Source organism: Chiloscyllium punctatum, chromosome 2 (genome assembly GCF_047496795.1).
Source record: "Chiloscyllium punctatum isolate Juve2018m chromosome 2, sChiPun1.3, whole genome shotgun sequence".
NCBI lineage: Eukaryota > Metazoa > Chordata > Chondrichthyes > Orectolobiformes > Hemiscylliidae > Chiloscyllium > Chiloscyllium punctatum.
The window spans coordinates 45,079,814-45,100,991 of record NC_092740.1 but is presented as its reverse complement, the minus strand read 5'-3'; the positions used below and the strand labels follow the sequence as shown (position 1 = coordinate 45,100,991).

Below are 21,178 nucleotides of genomic sequence, written 5' to 3'. Positions count from 1 at the left end.
GGTTTGGAAAGTATTATCTAACAATCCTTAGTGAATTATTGCAGTATTTAGATAGTGCACACTACTGCCACTGTTTGTTGGTGGTTGAGGGAGTTACTTGGACATCAATCAAGTCATTGCTTTGTCCTGGATGGTGTTGAGCTTCTTGAGCATTGATGGAGCTACGCTCATCCAGGCAAATGGAGAGTATTCCATCACACACTACTGACTTCTGCTTTGAAGGTGGTGAACAGACTTTGAGAAGTCAGTGGATTACTCACTTCAGGATTCCTAAACTCAACCTGCTTTACATCCACAGTATTTTATGGATATCCTCGTTCAACTTCTTGTCAGTGGTAACCCCCAGGATATTCTTGGTTGAGGATTAGCTATGGTAATGCCATTGAATCTGAAGGGGCGATGGTTAGGTTTCCTCTTACTGGAGATAGATATTGTTCTGTGGCATGATTACTACTTGTCAAATATCAGGCCAAGCCTGAGAGTTGTCCAGGTCTTGTTACATTTGGACATAGGCTGCTTCAATGTATGTATTAATATTGTACATATGGTGCCTTTTTTGTACTCTGCTCTCCCAACGATCTCTAATATTCTTCTTATTCATAGGTTCGTATGATCACATGGTGAAGGTGTTTGATGCCCGAATGGATAAAAGTGTAATAACTATGGAACATGGACAGCCAGTAGAGAGTGTGTTGCTTTTTCCATCAGGTGGACTTCTTGTATCAGCAGGTCAGTATAGTTTTGTTGTTTAGAAAATTATTGTCCTAAATTATTGATATTTTTAAATTAGCTGTGGTGACAAACATGAAGGAACCAGCTAAGGTAGCCTACTAGTTTTCATCAAATTGACTGTCATTCACATCTTTTTCCCTTCATGCATGGTCTCTATTGTCAGTAGATTCATATATTGTGTCAGATACCTTTAAGATGCCATATAACCTGGAGAATAGACCAATACTTGTTAGCATACTTCTAGTCTTCACAGCCCAAAACATGTTTTTGTTTCTTTTGTAAGTTTTTCTATAACTGCAGAAGCATTGATCTAGTGACTGACATTTTGAGTATCAATGTTAATGTGCCTTGTGAATTGTTTTTCTATATTCCTTTATGAAATCTAGTTATCAGTCATCATCATTTATAATGAAACTTGTCTGCTGTCTTGATAACTATGACTTTTATATATCTTTTATATACCTGTGTAAAGCTTCAGTTTCAAAGATGAAAGGGCCAACTTATACACAACATTATGGAGAGTTTGAAATCCACCCTCTTCCATTGTTTCACGATCACAGATTTGACATATTTGTGACCTTTCCCATCATCCCCACCTCTCTTATCACCACCCCCAAAAGTAGCACAGATCTGTGAGATGGTAGTCTTGACACGTTGAGATATCCAGACCTGAGAAGCTGAACAATTGCTTTCAGTATGTTGTTCTAAGATTCTATCAATTGGGTTTGCATCAGGACAAATTTGACCACCATGCTAAGTGGGTGGTAAATACAAAGAGTTTGGATTTTATTTTTGCCAAATGCCGGAGGTTAAATTATGCACAAGGTGAATGAATAAATGAATAACTTTTTGATCAAAGGTTGGGGTTTAACTTTTACATGACATCAACCATTTCATGAGTGTGTAAGTATGTGTTTGTTAACTTGTCCACCTAATTGACTGCATTTTCTTTTTATGAAGGTGGGCGGTATGTTAAAGTCTGGGATATGTTGAAAGGAGGACAGCTGCTGGTTTCATTACGAAACCACCACAAGACCGTCACCTGCTTATGTCTAAGTAGCTCAGGACAGAGGCTCCTCTCAGGCTCTCTTGATAGGTAGGAAGCTCTTTGTTAATTCAGTGGAATTGAAATAGCATCTGCATGTGCATGATGTGGTTTTTGCTTTTCTTTTAAAATACCTATTTGTTTTAGCTTGTTTAAAATTGTGTTCATTAATAGAAATTTCCAATGCAATCTATGTAAAGCTAGATTTACATCCTGATAGTTTGCATATCAAAATATTTAAAATTGGAAAGTTCTAATGTGCTAAGTAAGATGAGCTGTTTACATTAGTAAGCAATTAGAAGGTATAATTTAAGATAATTGTATGGAATACTTGGCAGGTTTATGGTGGTAGAAACAGAAACACATAATAGCTTTTAAAGTGGAGTGGACAAATATTTTAAAAACAAAAAAGACATTGGATAACTCGTAATGTGCAGTTGTAGTGGACCAGGTGTCCTCCTCTGATGCTTTAAAAGTCTATGAATTTGTAATTGAAGAGTTTCTGTTAGCATTTTAAGCATATTATGAAAGTGGTTTTAATGCTATCTATTGCTAAGTAGTTGCAATCCTGGTAGAAACCAATGACTTAAATTATTTGAATTCACAGTGACGAACCAAAAGGAACCCACAAGATTAAGGTGTAAGACTTTACTGTAGCAAATTAAATTCAACATTGTTGTGGTTCTGTTCACCAAGCTGGGAATTTGTGTTGCAAACGTTTCGTCCCCTGTCTAGGTGACATCCTCAGTGCTTGGGAGCCTCCTGTGAAGCGCTTCTGTGATGTTTCCTCTGGCATTTATAGTGGCTTGTCTCTGCCGCTTCCGGTTGTCAGTTCCAGCTGTCCGCTGTAGTGGCCGGTATATTGGGTCCAGGTCAATGTGTTTGTTGATGGAATTCCTAGAGGCATGGCATTCATCCACAGATTCTATCAACAAATACATCGACCTGGACCCACTATACCGGTCACTGCAGCGGACAGCTGGAACTGACAACCGGAAGCGGCAGAGACAAGCCACTATAAATGCCAGAGGAAACATCACAGAAGCGCTTCACAGGAGGCTCCCAAACACTGAGGATGTCACCTAGACAGGGGATGAAACGTTTGCAACACAAATTCCTAGCTCGGCGAACAGAACCACAACGAGCACCCGAGCTACAAATCTTCTCCCAAACTTTAAATTCAACATTGACTAGACGTTATGTTGCCAAACTCTAACCCTAATCCTAACTCCATTATAACCCTAAATTATTGCAAAGACATCCCATACATAATTCTTTCCTTTCTGCGTAAGTGCAGTCTTTATAGGAACAGTCCAAAGTTGTTCCCAGCTTCTAACATACTCACTCCTGCCTCTTGTGCTGAGTCGCAATGTTTAGTGACCATTAAGATGTCTTCTGTACAGTCTTCCGAGAATTCTGGAAACACCTCCAGCTGTATGACTCTTTCAGATATGATTTTTCTGTGGCCTCAACAGGATAAATCTTTCCAGGTCCTTTAAATTTCCACAGCTTCTGTCTTGTTGCCTTACTTTCTGCATTTTGTTTGGAAGTAAACAGACAAAATCAGCACTTTACCCTCTGCTGTTCCTTCTTTCTCTTGAGAAGAATTACTCTGTCCAGATTTCTTTTTAATTAGACTGCCTGGAGGTCTACACAAACAAGAATAGCTCACCTGCTCTGTGTTCAGGTGAGAAGTATGCCACTTGGTTTCGATAAGTCTTGACCTGAACTTCCTCTTGCCATGGTGATCATCATTAGGCATGTAGCTGGGCAGAGTCCAACGCACCTTCACACCATCCCCTTTTCCAGGGCATCTGGAAAGACAGTCCAAAACATAACCATCTTCTAAAATGAGAATAATCTATTTATACAATTATAATATCTTAGAACTTAAATTTGCAGGCATGTGAAAATCTACAGTACATCAACATACAAAGTAGTCCACAGTCTGGATTATGCGGCAGCCATTCTGAGCTTGGCTTTAGCTGTAAGTATGAGATGTGTTTATAACTATATGGGTAATTATGATCTTTTCTAAGCATGTGCAGAGTCACTTAAATCGTTTTACAACAACTGAGCCATTTAACATTGTATGTAGCGAAAAATTTATTGCTGTGCTGAAGCAGATCTTTGTGTGGCAGCAGACCTGAGATAGTTACAAACATAATCTATCGTCCATGCTCGTGCGTGTGTTTTTTATGGCAGTAATTACTAGGTAATGATTAAGAAGAATTTGGTGAAAAATTTCTGTCTTTGTTCGCAAAACGTGGGGACTGAAGCCTGTTTTAGTATCACATTTCTTCTGCAGTGAACAAGTTTAAAAAAAATTAATGAATTCTAGTGATTCATTCCACTGTTACAAAAATACATTCCTCTCTAGCCTGAAAATGAAGCCATTGTTGTTGGAATGACTAACAGTGTCTTGAATATTCGTCATCGAAAGCACAATGAAAATAAGCAAGAAAAAAAGAAAAAGGGACCGTCTTACAGATTTTTCATAAAAGGAAAAGATTACATGCCAAAAAAGGTGAAATGTTTATAAAACCTGTATAATAATTGTTTTTTTTTTGTTTATCCACTTTGTAGAATGATCTTAAATAATGTACTTTGGCATACGATCAATAATGGATGCTCCACATTGTGTGTTGAACTTACTGTTTTTGTGGTCAGATTTACTTACTTTTTAATTTTATTTGTGAAATTCAATAGATCATCTGTTAATGTGACCAAATATCTCCAAGGTTTAACAAAAAAATTATAAAATAGCTTTTACAGAACTGTTCTCAAACTATCTTTTTAAAAACTGTTTTCATCAGTATGTTGATTTTCTACCTTAGCTGTATGCATTTACTGTTTCCATCCACTACACCTCACAAATGCTTGACTGCTTATAAATTCTAATCATTATCTGTTGTTTTGATTTCTACTCTTTGTTTTGCCACGTTAAATATTATTATATGTTCCATACAGATCTTGGATTAGACACTTGCATCTTACTATGCAATTCATTGTTGCCGTTTTGATGTGGCTCATTTCTGAAATCTGTTTTTCTTCAACAATATTCACATATTTTCTGTGTTTACAAATAACTGGATCACATTTCATGATGAAAATATGAATTCTTAGTACTTTATTTGAAAAATGTGTTTTGCTTTGCTACAATATTATCCAGCATTTTATATTTTCATTAATATCCTGCAACTAATTTATTTTCATGTTCATTTTATCACAGGGTGATCTTTTGGTCAGTAAGCCAGTGAAATTTCACCTGAAGAAGTACGACAAGCTATTGAAAGGTTTCCGAGTTTCTCTTGCACTTGATGCTGTTCTGGAGGTAAAAAGCTCTCTTTTACTTCACTGTACATCATCTTTAGTTTGTAAACTAATGCTGAGTGATTTTTGTTTTGCAGTGAATTACAAACATAATAAATGGAGTTTTGTTGTTTCAATTTTGGAATGGATCCTGAATTTCAGCATGGATTGTTCTTGCTTAAGAAATAATGCATCTAATTTTGCTGCCAGAGTACCAGAAAATTTAATGGCATATGTTATTGTTAACGTGTAAATCCAGCAACATATGGCAAGGAAGCAAGAACTCGTGAATTGCCACAAGTTGCTCATGATTTGTGACGTTAGGAAAAATGGTGGCCCACCTTCATCTCCTCCAATTTTGTGAAGTTGCTGCATTAGAACATTAATTGCTAATTAACTTTAATGTTGCAGTGTAAATTTAATACATAATAGTGTCAGTACCCTTTTAATGAGATTTTGTTCTTGCAATGCCAATCAACTACTTCACTTCAGAAATATCATGATTTTAACTGGTTTTGTATGCATTTATATTTTTTTATCTAAATGATTCAGCAACTGTTCTGGGAACAGACCTTTCTTTTTGAAATTAAATCGTGAATATGTATCTCTTCAGCACTCCTCACGTACATGCACAGACTTAGAACCTTTAATGTCTGTATGACTGAGCTGTTCATTAAGTAAACACATTGAACTAGAATTGGGTAAACTATACTTATTAATTCATACGTTAAACTTGCACGATCTTTTAATATTGTGTACTTTACAATGATGACTTGTAAGTTCACCATTTTATTATGTCAAGTTTAGCGTAAATTTGGACACATGCACTGTTCTGAACTGAGTGATATTACCTTGCAGACAAATGTCAGGGTAAAGACGCCAGAGGTTACCACAGGGGTAATGCAAGAACTTAACCGCCGAGGAGTACTTCAAAATGCACTTGCAGGAAGAGATGAAAAACAGCTCAGCGTTCTCCTTAGCTTCCTTATCAGGTATGAGCCTTCATCTTTGCATGTACACTATAGATATAAATGTACACAATTAGATAGCTTAACTCTTTACTTAATTAATTACTCTGATTTCAGAAAGTACAAGTGTAAATGATTTGGGTGTAACTCACGTGTTTAAAATCCAATTTTCTTTTCCACCCAGATTGCACTGATATTACCAGTAGAACCATGCTCCCCAACTCCTCCTACTGTGTGAAAGATCTAAGTTATTAAATTTTCTGTTGTGGTTCTGTTCGCCGAGCTGGGAATTTGTCTTGCAAACGTTTTGTCCCCTGTCTAGGTGACATCCTCAGTGCTTGGGAGCCTCCTGTGAAGCGCTTCTGTGCTGTTTCCTCCAGCATTTATAGTGGCCTGTCTCTGCCGCTTCCGGTTGTCAGTTCGAGCTGTCTGCTGTAGTGGCCGGTATATTGGGTCCAGGTCGATGTGTTTGTTGATTAGAATCTGTGGATGAGTGCTATGCCTCTAGGAATTCCATCTGTCCGTTAGATAACCAGATCTGCCCTACAAAGAATGAAACCTGAAAGCAACAACACCCCCACATTCTACGGACTACCCAAAGTGCACAAACCAGACATCCCACTCAGACCCATAGTATCACTATCAGGGACACCATCACACAAACTGGCCAAAGAACTACAGCAGAAACTGAAACACCTAATCAGCGGATCCAGACAATCTATACAATTGACACAGGAATTCTTGGACATCATCAGAAATATACACATAGACAAGGAAGAAACTATGGTCTCATTCGATGTAACGGCACTGTTCACCTCCATCGACAAAACACTAGCCAAAGAAACAATAGCCAACCTGCTGGACAGACATAACAGACAACAGGACGTTGAACCTATCAACAAAGACGGCATACTTAAACTACTGGACTTGTGCCTCACAACACACTTCACATTCAATAACCAAATATACGAACAAATCAACAGAACACCCATGGGCTCACCCATCTCTGGACTCCTAGCAGAAGCAGTAATGCAAAGGTTAGAACAAACAGTCTTACTACAACTTCAACCCAAACTCTGGGTCAGATACGTGGATGACACCTTTGTAATAATTAAAAACACAGAAATAGAGAACACACCAGATCATCAACGCCACACTCACAGGAATCCGATTCACTAAAGAGGAAGAAAAGGACAACCAACTCCCATTCCTAGACGTGATGGTACAGAGAACACCGAATGGAGAATTCTCCACAAAGGTTTACAGCAAAGCCACACACACAGACCAAGTCCTAAACTATGAAAGCAACCACCCCAACACACACAAACGAAGTTGCATCAGGACACTATTCAAAAGGGCCACAACACACTGCAGCACAGCAGAACTACAAAAAGAGGAAGAGGAACACCTATACAAAGTATTCGCCAAAAACGGATACCCTCGCAGTTTCATCAACAGATGCCTAAGGGAGAGACAACGGAACGAGGACATGCCGCAACCCAAAGGACTAGCCACACTACCATACATCAAGAGCATTTCTGAACTGACAGCCAGACTACTGCGACCACTAGGACTCATAACAGCACACAAACCAACAGCCACGCTCAGACAACAACTCACCAGAACAAAGGACCTGATACCCAACATGAGCAAAACTAATGTAGTGTACAAAATCCCACGCAAGGACTGCACAAAACACTACATCAGACAAACAGGAAGACCGCTAACGATCCGTATACATGAACACCAACTAGCCACGAAACGACACGACCAGCTATCCTTAGGAGCCACACACACAGACAACAAACAACATGAATTCGACTGGGACAACACTACCATTATAGGGCAAGCCAAACAGAGAACAGCCAGGGAATTCCTAGAGGCATGGCACTCATCCATAGACTCTATCAACAAACACATCGACCTGGACCCAATATACCGACCACTACAGTGGACAGCTCGAACTTACAACCGGAAGCGGCAGAGACAGGCCACTATAAATGCCGGAGGAAACAGCACAGAAGCGCTTCACAGGAGGCTCCCAAGCACTGAGGATGTCACCGAGACAGGGGACGAAACGTTTGCAAGACAAATTCCCAGCTCAGCGAACAGAACCACAATAACGAGCACCCGAGCTACAAATCTTCTCCCAAACTTTATTAAATTTTCTTCCGTGTTTTCTATGCTCTTTTTATGCCCCCTCATTGGCAGCACAGAAGGCCATTACACTGGCCTCTTTCATTATCTAGTAGGTGCACAAATGGACAGATTTCATTGCTTTTATATAAGTGGGACAATGTATAGAAAAGGTCTATGATACTTTTCATGGCTATAGGATACCCTAAAACACTTTACAGATAATTAAGTAATTTTGAAGTGTAGTCATGTTGTAATGACAGAAATGTGGCAGCCAACTTTCTTATAGCAAACTCCAACAGCAACAGATGGCCTGTTTTTGAGTATTTGAGGGATACGTGAGATATTATAGGCAGGATACTGGATAACTCCCCTGTTCTTTAGAATAGTATTTACTTGATAACTCTCTCCTTAACAACTCGTTCTTTGTTTTATTCTTGCATGGAATGTACAAGAGGCAGGTGGATAAAAGAGTGGCTTTTGTAGCCCATCTTTAATTGTTCTTTAACTTATTGATAGTCTAGGTCATTTCAGAGGGCACTGAAGAGGGAACCACATTGTCTGGATCTGGAGTCACATGGAGGCTAGACTAGGCAAGGATGGTAGATTTCCTTCTGTTGAGGATATTGGGCTGACAGTAGGCTAGATGATTTTCCTTGAATTCAAATTTCACCATTTGCTGCGGTCCCAGAATATTAGCCTGGACTCTGACCTTTAGTTACATTACCATTATGCTCCTGACTCCTCTAGTGATTAGGGACCTGCTGTTCAGCATCATGCTATACCACTCTTAACAGAAAATAAGAGGTATGGTGCATTGCATAAACATAACATCAGAAATGAGTAGAGAGCTTTATCAGTTATTGAGGCAATTGGAAACCTGACAGTTCTGTCTTCGTATCCTAAACTGTCACATGCTGCTCCAGCATAAATTAGAAACTATACAAAAATTACAAAAAAGACATCTAGCAAATAGCTTCTATTAATCAAAAACATAAATGTTCAAGTTTATTTGACACACAGATAATACTGCTTCCTCTTGTGGGTTTCTGGGGAAAATTAATATTTAATGGCTTATCTTCATATTTTCAGGAACGTTGTTGATCCAAGGTTTACATCTGTTCTAGTAAATGTTGCAGAGATTATTGTTGGTAAGTTTTTTTTTCTTTGTTATTTGTACCTCACGTTTTAACGTTTGAAATTAACATATTGACCCTTGGTGACATCGACAGATCATAGAATGCAGGCCATTCGGCTCATCAAGTCTACACTGACCCTTTGAAGACCATCCCACCCGTACCCATATCCCATGGCTTAAACAAGTTCACCTATACATTCCTGGGCAATGTAGCATGGCCAATCCACCTAACCTGCACATCTTTGGACTGTAGGAGGAAACCAGCGCACCTGGAGGAATCTCATTCAGACAGTCCCCCAAGGTTGGAATTGAACCTGGGCCCCTGGCACTGAGAGACAGCAGTGATAACTACTGAGCTGTCATGACAGATTTCCTGTGTATGCTGAGGACACCCATCTGTATCTTTTATCATTTTTTCTATGCTGCCTCTTAATTGTCATGCTGTTTGTCCAAATCTAGTTTTGAATGAGCAAAAAATGTACTTTCAGTTAAATATCTGCGAGGCTGAAACCTTTGGTTTTAATCTCTGCCACTAATTCCAACTCCCCTCTGGCTATTGACAAAAGACTGTTCCTACGTGATGTCCTATTAACTTTGATCTGAGCTTCTCACTGACATTCTGTACATCACCAAATCTGCATGCCTCCATTTCTTGCCTTGCATGCCCCAGTTCATTCATGCTTTTGTTTCCTTTGGATTCAGTTTTGTTCTGGCTAGCTTTCCATCTTTTGAGAATTTTGCTGAATCAAATCTCTGAGTCTTAGCTCACACCAAGTGCAGTTCAACCAATTCCAATGCACAAAATCTCTCATCCTTGCTTTTAAATTCCTTCTGTAGCTCTGTAACCATCTTCACCAATGCAATTTTATTTGTTCTGTTGTGATGTTTTTGTCACTGATGAGACCAGTATTTGTTGTCTGTTTCTAATTGCTCTTGAATGTGTGACTTGCTTGAGCCAGTTTAGAGTCAACTGCATTGATATAGGTCGGGAGTCATGAAAAGACCAGACCAGTTAAAAATGGCAGATTTCCATTCTTAAAGGACATTAGACCAACCTAGTGGGTTTTTATGACAATCGATGGTTTTACGGAAATCTGAAACAAACATGAAAAATGCTGCAGAAATTCATAAAATTTTGGCAACAACTTTGGAGAGAGAAAAACAAGGTTAACATTTAGAGTCTGATATGACTCTTTAGTGTTAATATGTTCTGAAGAAATATTAATGCAGTTTCACTCTCTGAAGATAATGCCAAACCTTTTAAGCTTCCCTAGGATTTTTTGTTTTGTGGTTGTTATTACTGGGACTAGCTTGTGATTGTTTTTTATTTATTTAATTTAAGTTCTAATAGGGAATTTAAATCCATGTCTCCAGCGTATTTGTCCCCACATTCTGGATTACTGATTCATTGACACATTACTATTCTTCCATCTGCCTAAATCCTAAAATTCACTCGTCCATATCTTGACTCTTGTTTTCAGTTTTCATTGCCTCAATGGTGGTGGTTTTGCCTTCAGCTACCTATACCGTTAACTATCTAACTCTCTTTCTTTCTGTAATTCTCTCCACCTCATTCCCTCTCTTTTAAGAAACTTCTCAAAATCTACTCCTGTTACACAGCTTCATATATTGCGCACTTCAAATGCCTTGAAACATTTTACTGTGTTATATTTTCATAAATGCTTGTTGGAATTTCTCTAACACTGTGTGTTCTATTCTTTTTGGGAGGGTGCAGGGCAACGTCCGTATATTCCCACTGTTATTGATCTGACCACTAGAAGATATTTAGTGCCAGTTTGGAGTAATGTTTTGCTCCCTGCCAATAGAAGGCCCTTGGATCATCTTTATTCCCTATCCCTGAAGAATCAGCATGATGGGAACTTGCTATGTCGTTGAGAATAATCCCACTTTATAGCAAGTGTTGAAGCATTTTCATTTTGTTTTTAAAGAGAAAAGCTAATTCTAGTGAATGTGTACATTAGTCATCTATCAGTCAATATATTTCCACTTTGCAATTCTATCACAATAATAGCATGTATGCACTCCATTTTGACTAATCATAGTCTGTTGCATCAGTTAAGATTTATAGTTTGATTTTTATACATAATAGACAAAATGTGTAGTAGACAATGTATCTTTGAGTCTGTTTGTTGCAGTTCCATATTTTGCTGCTGCCTTTCCTGTCCCATTCTCTTGAATAAAGTACATTTGACTGTATTGGTGAAACCGTGCTTGGGCCTCAGCAAGACAAGAAGTTTTGATTGTTAGAGTATTTGATGAAAAACATGCAAGTATGCTATTCAATACATGTAAATATAAAATCAGTAAGATCATGGAAAGCAGATTAATTACAGAAGGCCGAAGAGAAATCAGCCTCTTAGAATATAGTAGGCAAGGCGTCACCTAACTGAATTCCTAATTCCCCAACTTCAACAGAGACCTGGGAGCAGATCAGTTGCAGTTAGTGTGTGGGAGACTGGGTATTGGAGAATACAGAAGAATAAACTTTTCTAAGTGGTTTGCAACTGCACAAAAAAGCAAGAGTTGAAATCAAGAGAGCATAAATTAATTTTACTGTGAAAAGGTTGATAAAGAAATGTCCTATTCACTTTAATTTATGTTTGCCTTGTCAGATATTTATAGTTCTGTGATTGGTGAGTCACCACTGGTTGATAACCAGTTCCTGAAGCTTCAAGACCTCCTAGAGAAAGAGATTGATTATCAGGAAGAACTCCTTGAAGTCCTCGGAATGATGGACACAATATTTGCAACAATGACAACTAAAAAGAATGCTGTTGTTTGTGGAAATCAAAACTATGCCTTAATTGCTGGACCTGAGGAAGAACCAATGGTAGTTGCTTGAAATCGAAGCTCTTCACTAACATGATAAACTGGATTAGGCACATTTGCACATAAATCTGTATAATCCCCAGGCTAGTGAAGGTAAATTTTGCAAATGTGAATGGAACATTTACCTACGCATTTGCTATTCTGTTATAACCAGAAAAAAATTTGGGGTGATATAGTGTGTGTGGCTGGATACATAAACTTCTTATTAGCTGAATTTCTTTAGGGGAATTAATACTGTGATATTGTACATGTTGAGGAAGTAAAGATTTTTTTTCTCATTTCTGCCATCAAAACCTCGCCACTCTTATTAATAGACATACAAAGAAAGAAATGCAGATTAAAAACTAGAGATATTAGTATTCTGCACAAATTGATCTTTTAATTCAGAGATTTGAATTTTGTATCAAGGAAACTAAATATTGATCATGGTGGAAAAGTAAAGCTTTTGACTTCAGTGTGCTTCATTTTCGCAGTACAGCATTCCTGTCTAATGGCCTCCCTCTGGAAGACCAAATCCATTTTGTATGTTATTTATATTGACCTTTTCACAAGAAGGAGGAATATTTTATAAAATCAACTTTTTATGACCAGAGTAGGAAGTTAATAATGTTTGTTATACGGTGAATGTTATAAGTTTATTCATGTATTGTCCACGTGGAAGCATATTTGTATATCAGTGTTGGACCGTAAAGGTCAAGAAAATCACAGGATATCACAAGATAGCCAGTGTTAATAAGGTGTTAGGAAAACTATAATTGGCTTCACCCTCCGTGATCAAGCAATAGGAAAATGTGGCATTGTTGTTACTGGTATTTGCTATCCATTAACTGCAGTTGAAGTGAATATCTGGTGAAGCAATTAAACATTCCTATTATCTCATTTGTTGGTACCTACTGCATGAGTCCATATTTAGATGAGTCAGTCATTAAAGAAAATGATGAAATCAGCCCTCACACTATAAGTTCTATTTTGCAAAATAGAAGTGAGAAAAATGAAATGAAATTTGGGAAGGATGAAAATGAACATTAGCTATTGAAAATAGCAAACTTGGTGACTCAGTTAGAAAAGTGGATTCACATAGTAGAGTGATAATTTGACAATTGATCTTGCATATAATTTTATCTTGAATTTTTCTGTTATGGTATGAAAAAGTTGTTCCAATATTTTTCACCTTCTGAAAATGTCCTATGTGACAAGGAGAATTAGAAGCAAGGATACTAAGTGTCTGAAAGTAGTCATTACAATCAGAATGTTAATTAGTTAAATATTAAACCACTAAAGGTTGTTCTTTAAGTATTAAGGAAGTAACTGTCATTGAGAGAGTGCAATCGGATGGTAAAGGCTTTGTGTGCTGTCTTTGTTGTTGAAATCAAACTGCCCAGTGCAGACATTTCGATTTCAGTTTAGTGTTAACAAGTTTTAAAAAAAAATCAGGAGCATTGGCAATTGGGCATGTGAACTATGGCTTACAAAACTGAAGCTCTGATTCAGAAAGGGCTCTTTTAATGCATATTTTTTCAGTTTTCTATGGCAAGACATGCAATGATTACATCTTTGTTTCTGGCACCTCTTTTCATGGTTAGATGGTGCAAAGGTGTTTGTTTGATTTGTTATCTTGGTTACACAGCATGTCATAGGAAAATGAGTAGGCCATTCCGCCTGACGAGCCCGCTATACCATTTATTGTGATCATGGCTGATTGAGCATTCTATGGCAATAATATATTGCCTGAGATAAGGAGATTAAAACTCACAGTATGTCAGGTGTACTTGAACCAATTTCCCATAAGATTTGAAGCAATTTTTTACTTGAATCCTTTTGAATCCCCTCCGTTCATCTTCCTAATAGCTTGCTGGACCTGTGAACTATAATAGAGCCTAGTAATGAGAGGTAGAAACACTGAATCATTGCCATTCTGCTCTTTGAAATACAATTATGGTGAAATAGAGACTGCAAACTGATATTTTAAAAAAATTGTTAGAATGTTGTGGGATACTTCAGTGTGAGTTTCAAATGAGTTCAGATCATACTGTACAAAGTGCATAAGGGTAATAGAATGAGGAATACACTGTTACAACTGTAGAGAAGGTACACAAACAGCAAGGACATTAAATTTGAATTTTGAGAGGTCCATTCAGAAGTTGTTCTTGAATCTGTTGGTACGTGTGTTTAAGCTTTTGTATTTTCTGCCTGATGGAAGAGATTATAACTGGGTTGGGAGTGGTCTTTGATTATGTTGGCTGCCTTTCTGACTTAGCAAGAAGTATAGGTGGAGTCAATGGATGGAAGGTTGGCTTGCATGATGGACTGGGCTGTGTGAAGACCAGTTAAGATCTCAATTGGTAAAAATGCATCATCTTTCATTGTAAGTAACTTTATTATTCATCCCCAGAGCTTCCAAATTTAGCTTCTGTATGGTTTCTGAGTCTACTGCTTTTGTACCTTTTATATATTTTACTATGCTTTCTGAAAACACTCTGCATTTTGAAATATCTTTTTATAGCTGTGTGCATTTGATTTTTAAATCACTGACTTTTATAATGATCTTCTTTAAATTTCAAAATTCAGATCTTAGATGCAGGAATTCATGCCTCACTCTGCTGTATTACCATTGATGCTTTACTGTTGCCATAGTGTCTGTTTCAAAATTGATCTGTGATTCAGCTGTATCCACAAATATTATGTCACCGGAACATGACTTATCTATTCTACAGTTTTATAGTTCAACAATCTATTTCCTTGTTTACTGCTCTGCATTGTTGGGTATCTTAAATGAGATGAATAAGTCTCCCAGATATCTTTCTATTTCATTTTTCATTATTTCAATGTATTCAAGGAAAAATAAATGCAGAACAAAATTTAGCCCATAGAGTCTGCCCTACCATTCAATAAATCATGGCTAATTGAACACTTAAATGCATTCACTCTATCCCTGTAATCCTGTATGCCACTCATAATCAGGAATTATCATTCTCTAAACATACTCAAAGACTGAGCTTCTACATCCCTCTAATGTAAAGAAATTACCACCTTCTGAGTAAAAGGAAATCTCTTCATCTTGAGTCTAAGTAGTACCTTCCTTAATTTTACATTGTGCTTCTGGCTGTAGACTCCCCACAGGGGAACCATCTTGCCTGTATTTTTTAGGTTTCAACGAGGCCAACTCGTTTTTTTGAAATGTGACACAATACAGGCCCAGTTTGACCAATCTCTGACAGACCTGCCATCCTGGAAATACGTCCTGGTCAATTTTAGCTACACTCTGTCAAATGCAATAATTTTCTTGAAATAAGGATAACAAAATTGCACACATTGCTTCAGATGTGTCTTAACCACACTCCTGCATGACTGATGATGTAATACATTGGTACTTATCAGGTGAAACTCCCTGCGGACAGGGGTATGGGTGTTCTTTGTCTTACAAGTACTGAAATGTTACTACGCACTGTCATTGTTAGAGGCCCAGAGAAGCAAGCAGTGAGCTTGAATTACCAGCTACCTGCCCTTGAGTTTCATCTTCAGAATTATTGCTGTCTAGTTTCTCTTTGGGAGAATAGGAAATTGCATATCAGTGAGGTGGGATTAGACACTGATGGCATGCAAATACATGAAGGTATGCAGCAAACTGCTCATTAGGAAGAATCTCATCTGGCCATTCAAAGCGTGGTTGCATAATTGGACGTGATTCAGGGACTGGGAAAATCCAATATTGCCTTTGATCTCCATTCCCAAGTTGTCTCCTCTAATCATTGAATTCATCCTTCTCCTTGGCGAGTGTCTGAAACTAAACCAAACTCCTTTCAACATTGCAATCATACTCGATCCCGAGATTAGCTTAAGACTGCATGTTTGCCTTGCTAACCCAGTGAAGTCTTGCCTACAAAACATCACCAAACATCATTCATTCCCCAGCACATCAGCTGCTGAACCCGAATTCAATTTTCCTGTTATCTCTAGGCTTGATTATTCTAAGCTTGTTTGTGTTGGCCTCCCACATTTTATCCTCTGTAAACCTGAGGTCACCTCAATCTCAGATCATGGATTAACATCAACCCTTGACTTACATTTCTTTGTAGCTCAGTGTCTAAATCTAATTTATAATGCTACTGTGAACCTTGAGATGTCTATTATATTGATGTTACTGTATAAATATAAAATGTTTACCACAGAGTAAATTGCCCAAGGAAAATATTATGACTAAATAAGCTTGTATATTCACTGTTAAACTATTTACATTGGTATTCTATGTGAGCATCAGTATTGTTGGATTAGTAATATCTCTTTTCAAATATAATAAGCATATATTTTGTTTTATAAGAACAGAGTGAAGAAAAAGAAACAGGTTTATGCAGTTGGCCCAATTGGGTCTATTCTGCTGTTGATTTAAGATAATTGTTAACTACCCACCTGAGTTCCACATTTCCACACTATCCCCATAATCCATTAATTCCTGGTGTATCTGAAACCTTTTTTTGAGTGGAGACATTTATCTCTAAATGGCCTGCCACATAATATAACACTCTGAACTCTAGGTCTAGTACTAGCCTTTTAAAATTTGTATGCAAGTGTGTAAATGAAAGGGTTAACTTTGCAGTCTATAATAAATTATGTTAGACCTTTATAATAAAAATGTATGTTTGCGAAGTCATTATAAGTTGTGAAGGTGTGATAAAATCATCCATTTCTATAATTTCTTTTGTATTGAGCAGGACAACAACCTCTGACTGGTAACATTTATGGTACAAACAGTTCCAAAACTTACTAGATAGCAGTATTCAGTTCTTCCCAGTAATGGAGAAAGGGTTTATTGCAAAGTTTTCGAAAAGTCACTCAGGATAGTCAGGAATCTTTGAAGAGAAGTTGAAAGATTTATAGGAGGTTTGTAGACAGATCGCAGAAGAAGATGACTAAGAGGAATAGAAACTTCATGTTAGACTGTATTGCTGTTGTCTGTACTGCTAAAGGCAGCTGAACTGTGTGGGCTTTGCACAATGAGGACTCTGGAACGTTTAAAGTACAGAGGAACCTCGATTATGCGAATATCTGATTATCTGGCAAGATCGCAAGGTCCCGATGCTTGGCTAAACTATGTTATCCGGAATTCGATTAATCAAACAAAATACTCTCCACCTGTGTCCTTTGGATAGTTGATGTTCCTCTGTAGTTGAATAGTTCTGTTTTGTGAGGATTTGAGGAAGCCATGGGAGCTTACAGTGCATTAATTGTTTAGTACAGATAAGCAAAGGGCAGGAAGACATTTTTTTTTAAGTTTACCTTGTTTAAATTTTTTTCATGGACACTGTCAGCTATTAACATAGTTACTATTGTTCACAGAATAAGTTGATTGCTCCCAAAAGTTTCCAGTGATTGCTAAGGCATAAGCAAACACATCACCTAACTAAATGAGACTCTCCTTGCAATGTATGAACATTCAAGGTCAAGCCAACACAAGGACCCATAGGCAAGATGTCTACTGCAACCAGTTCTGGATAAAGGAGACAATTGAGACCTATTATTGCTCAACTTTGTGCAATTGTCACCACAGTTATCCGCCACTAAATACAATCAATCTTGGCTGGGACATCAAAACAACTCCTATGTGTGCAAGATCTTCTCTTATTGGTCCCTCATTGTCCCGCACCACTAATCCCCCATGGCCTCAGTGCTGTCTCCTCACACATTCAGATCACATTAACACATTTTCCTCAAATGCATCAGCCCTAAAGTCTCTTATTTGTTCACCACGACCCTCCACTTTATGTCCTTGCAGGGGAAGACTTCCCACAGGAGGGTTGGGTGACACTGCTCAAATGGGGATGTGCTGAAAATCTTAGCCCCCTCCAATCAAAGGATTTTTGGCTTGTTGGTAAAAGACTGATGTGAAAAATTCAATGTCCCGACACCTGAGTAAGTAACACTTGCCTTCCCACTACCGTGGTGACATTAACTACGCATCAAACACCAATACTAACCAGTGGCTGCAACACATTCCGCCTCTGAGATACCACAGATGAATCCATCCTCCCATAGGCCATCATGTTCTTAAAAGATTAAACCAGGGGAAGTTGAGGATCTATGTGGGGAAGCATTGTAGGGACTGTTGTCTGCACTGCCCCTAACCACCTCAGCAGTACAGATGCTGGCACCTTGCTCGGTTCTGTGAGCACACCTACTACATTTCTCTCACTACAGTTCCATACATGGGTGTTGGAGGGCTGCCGGAGACTAGGCACCTGCTGAGCCCCAAGCAGATGATGACCCTATGGCCTCAGGTAAGATGGACCTCATCCAGATTCACAGGGCTGAGTAGCAGTGTGAGGCAGGCATTCAGGACTCACTGGCTGTTATGTTTCAAGAAGGACCGGGAGCCGAAACATTAAACAGAGGAAGCTTTATTATGGAGATGTTTATTCCACAGGCAGCATGGTTCGACTTGGCTGTTTCCCACCCAAAATGGCGGCTGATGTCATCATTACAACATATGATTGGACTCTTAATGTGACAGTCCACTATACTTACACAAATACATAAAATCCCTCCCCTTTGCATGACAGATTACAATGGAAATATTTTTACAATACTTGCAGGAATCAACAGGCATGTGCACCTCAGGCATCTGTTTATTTTTCTCATTGGCTTTAACCTCTGGTGTTTGAGGTGTGTTAGGAACATTATTGGCATTCATTTTTTCTTGAGAAAGTTTAATATTCAGAGGTTTGCAATGACATTATGATGTTCTCCAGTTCGGTATTGTCAGTTACTATTCTGTCCTCCGATCTCTATTTGGCCTTATTTGTTGATCTGCAATTAATGTTGCTTCTGACACATTCAGTCACCCACAGTTGATCTGCATATCTTCAGAACAGCAACATATTTTGTCTGTATGGTGTAGGAGACCCGTCCAGTCTGTACTCCAATGTTGAATGGTCCCCTTTCTCGCCAGTGGTGTAATTCCTCGTCAAAACTCCCTGAACTTGTTGAAAAATGTGACATTTGGTTTTATTGTCTTATTGGAACTTGTGATCTTCTTGTTTCCTGGCAAAAATGCCTTTTGTCACAGGAGGTTTCACCAAATCAAATGCTGTGCACCAGTGGACGTTTTACCGTTACCAGTGTCGTGGGTTGTGTTCTAGTAGGTTAACAAAAATTGGCTAGGTCCTTTGGATAATGATCCTTGTTCTTGAGTTACATTTAAGGAATGTTTCATAGAAACAGGAGTAGGCCATTTAACCCCTCGAGCCTGTTCCACCATTCAGTGACATTTTGACTGATCTGTGGCCTAATTGCACATACCTAGCTTTGGCCTTTGCTAAACAAAATGTATCTTTCTCACTTTAAAATTAACAACTGATCCACTGTGGAAGAGCAATCAAAACATCTACCACCTTTTGTGTGCAGAAGTTCTTCTTGACTTCTCTCCTGAACAGTCTGGCCCTAATTCTAAGGCTATACCCTACTTCTAGAATCCCCAAACAATGTAAATAGTTCATCATTGCATACGCTTTCTTTTCTTGCTACATTATCTGAAAAAATGATTGAATGATAAGGAGCTGATGGGATCTGTTAAATTCTACTCTGCTTTAAATAATCTGTAAGCTATGGACCATTATCACTAACAAATTGGTCTTGATCACCATTCCACAAAGATCCACCCCAATTTTCAAAGGTTTTCTCTAAAGATGCCATATTTATTACGGCAACTTCAGGCCATTTAGTAAGTACATCACTTTGAAAAAATATTTGCTCTTCAAAAAGGTCCAGTGTAGTCAGTTTAGATTCTTTGCCATAGCCTTGCTGGCCACTGTCATTAGTGTAATGGCGCTAATAGAGGTAGGTTGCACAAGTTACATACATTCTTGCCTTCTCAGTTTTGAAGTTATGCCCTCACTACCAACATAGACCATAAGACATAGGAGTGGAAGTAAGGCCATTCGGCCCATCGAGTCAACTCTGCCATTCAATCATGGCTGATGGGCATTTCAACTCCACTTACCCGCATTCTCCCCGTAGCCCTTAATTCTTCGAGACAACAAGAATCTATCAATCTCTGCCTTGAAGACATTTAGCGTACCAGCCTCCACTGCACTCCAAGGCAATGAATTTCACAGGCCCACCACTCTCTGGCTAAAGAAATGTCTCCGCATTTCTGTTCTGAATTGACCCCCTCTAATTTTAAGGCTGTGTCCACGGGTCCTAGTCTCCTCACCTAACGGGAACAATTTCCTAGCATCCACCCTTTCCAAGCCATGTATTATCTTGTACGTCTCTATTAAGTCTCCCCTTAATGTTCTAAACTCCAATGAGTACAATCCCAGGATCCTCAGCCGTTCCTCATATGTTAGACCAACCATTCCAGGGATCATCCATGTGAATATCCGCTGGACACGCTCCAGTGTTAGTATGTCCTTCCTGAGGTGTGGGGACCAAAACTGGACACAGTACTCCAAATGGGGCCTAACCAGAGCTTTATAAAGTCTCAGTAGCACAACGGTGCTTTTATATTCCAACCCTCTTGAGATAAGTGACAACATTGCATTCGCTTTCTTAATCACGGACTCAACCTGCATGTTGACCTTTAGAGAATCCTCGACTAGCACTCCCAGATCCCTTTGTACTTTGGCTTTACGAATTTTCTCACCTTCTGGTTATCACCTTCATTCTGACAATGCCGCAGTGACCTTTGTGCAGCTTCCTTATCTGTGGTGGAATGATGACCCTCATTCCCAGAGGAGCTATCTTGCTTGTATGGTTATTTCAAGCTTCCATGTGATACAGGCTTCAGTTCTAGGTTGGACCTGTCATCTTACCAGAGAATGCTGTGTTCATTACCTTTGATTGTGGTTAATCAGTAAGATGGCAGTGGAGTAGGGCTTCTCAGCCCGGGCCTCGTCTGCTCTATCCACTTTTCTTCTCATTTCTTTTTGTTTTTTTCCTTTTTTATTTTACTTACCTCTTGTTAAATAAACTCAGTTATGGTGACAGAAGTGACATGAGGCA

General features: G+C 38.6%; 1 protein-coding gene across 2 annotated transcripts in view; it reads left to right on the top strand.

Moving 5' to 3' along the window:
* The window catches only part of utp15 (UTP15 small subunit processome component), a 41,020-nt gene extending 24,191 nt beyond the window's left edge, over window positions 1-16,829 (top strand). Inside the window, exons 6-13 of one of the 2 annotated variants that reach the window (XM_072581654.1) lie at window positions 604-729; window positions 1,693-1,828; window positions 3,680-3,764; window positions 4,158-4,304; window positions 5,010-5,111; window positions 5,948-6,081; window positions 9,286-9,344; window positions 11,965-16,829. In XM_072581654.1, the coding sequence (XP_072437755.1) occupies window positions 604-729; window positions 1,693-1,828; window positions 3,680-3,764; window positions 4,158-4,304; window positions 5,010-5,111; window positions 5,948-6,081; window positions 9,286-9,344; window positions 11,965-12,194 (1,019 nt within the window). In that variant the 3' untranslated portion in view covers window positions 12,195-16,829. Of the gene's footprint in view, window positions 1-603; window positions 730-1,692; window positions 1,829-3,679; window positions 3,765-4,157; window positions 4,305-5,009; window positions 5,112-5,947; window positions 6,082-9,285; window positions 9,345-9,425; window positions 11,902-11,964 lie in introns of those variants that run through there. The other variant, XM_072581657.1, reaches the window with a different exon arrangement.
* The last annotated feature ends 4,349 nt before the right edge of the window (window positions 16,830-21,178 follow it).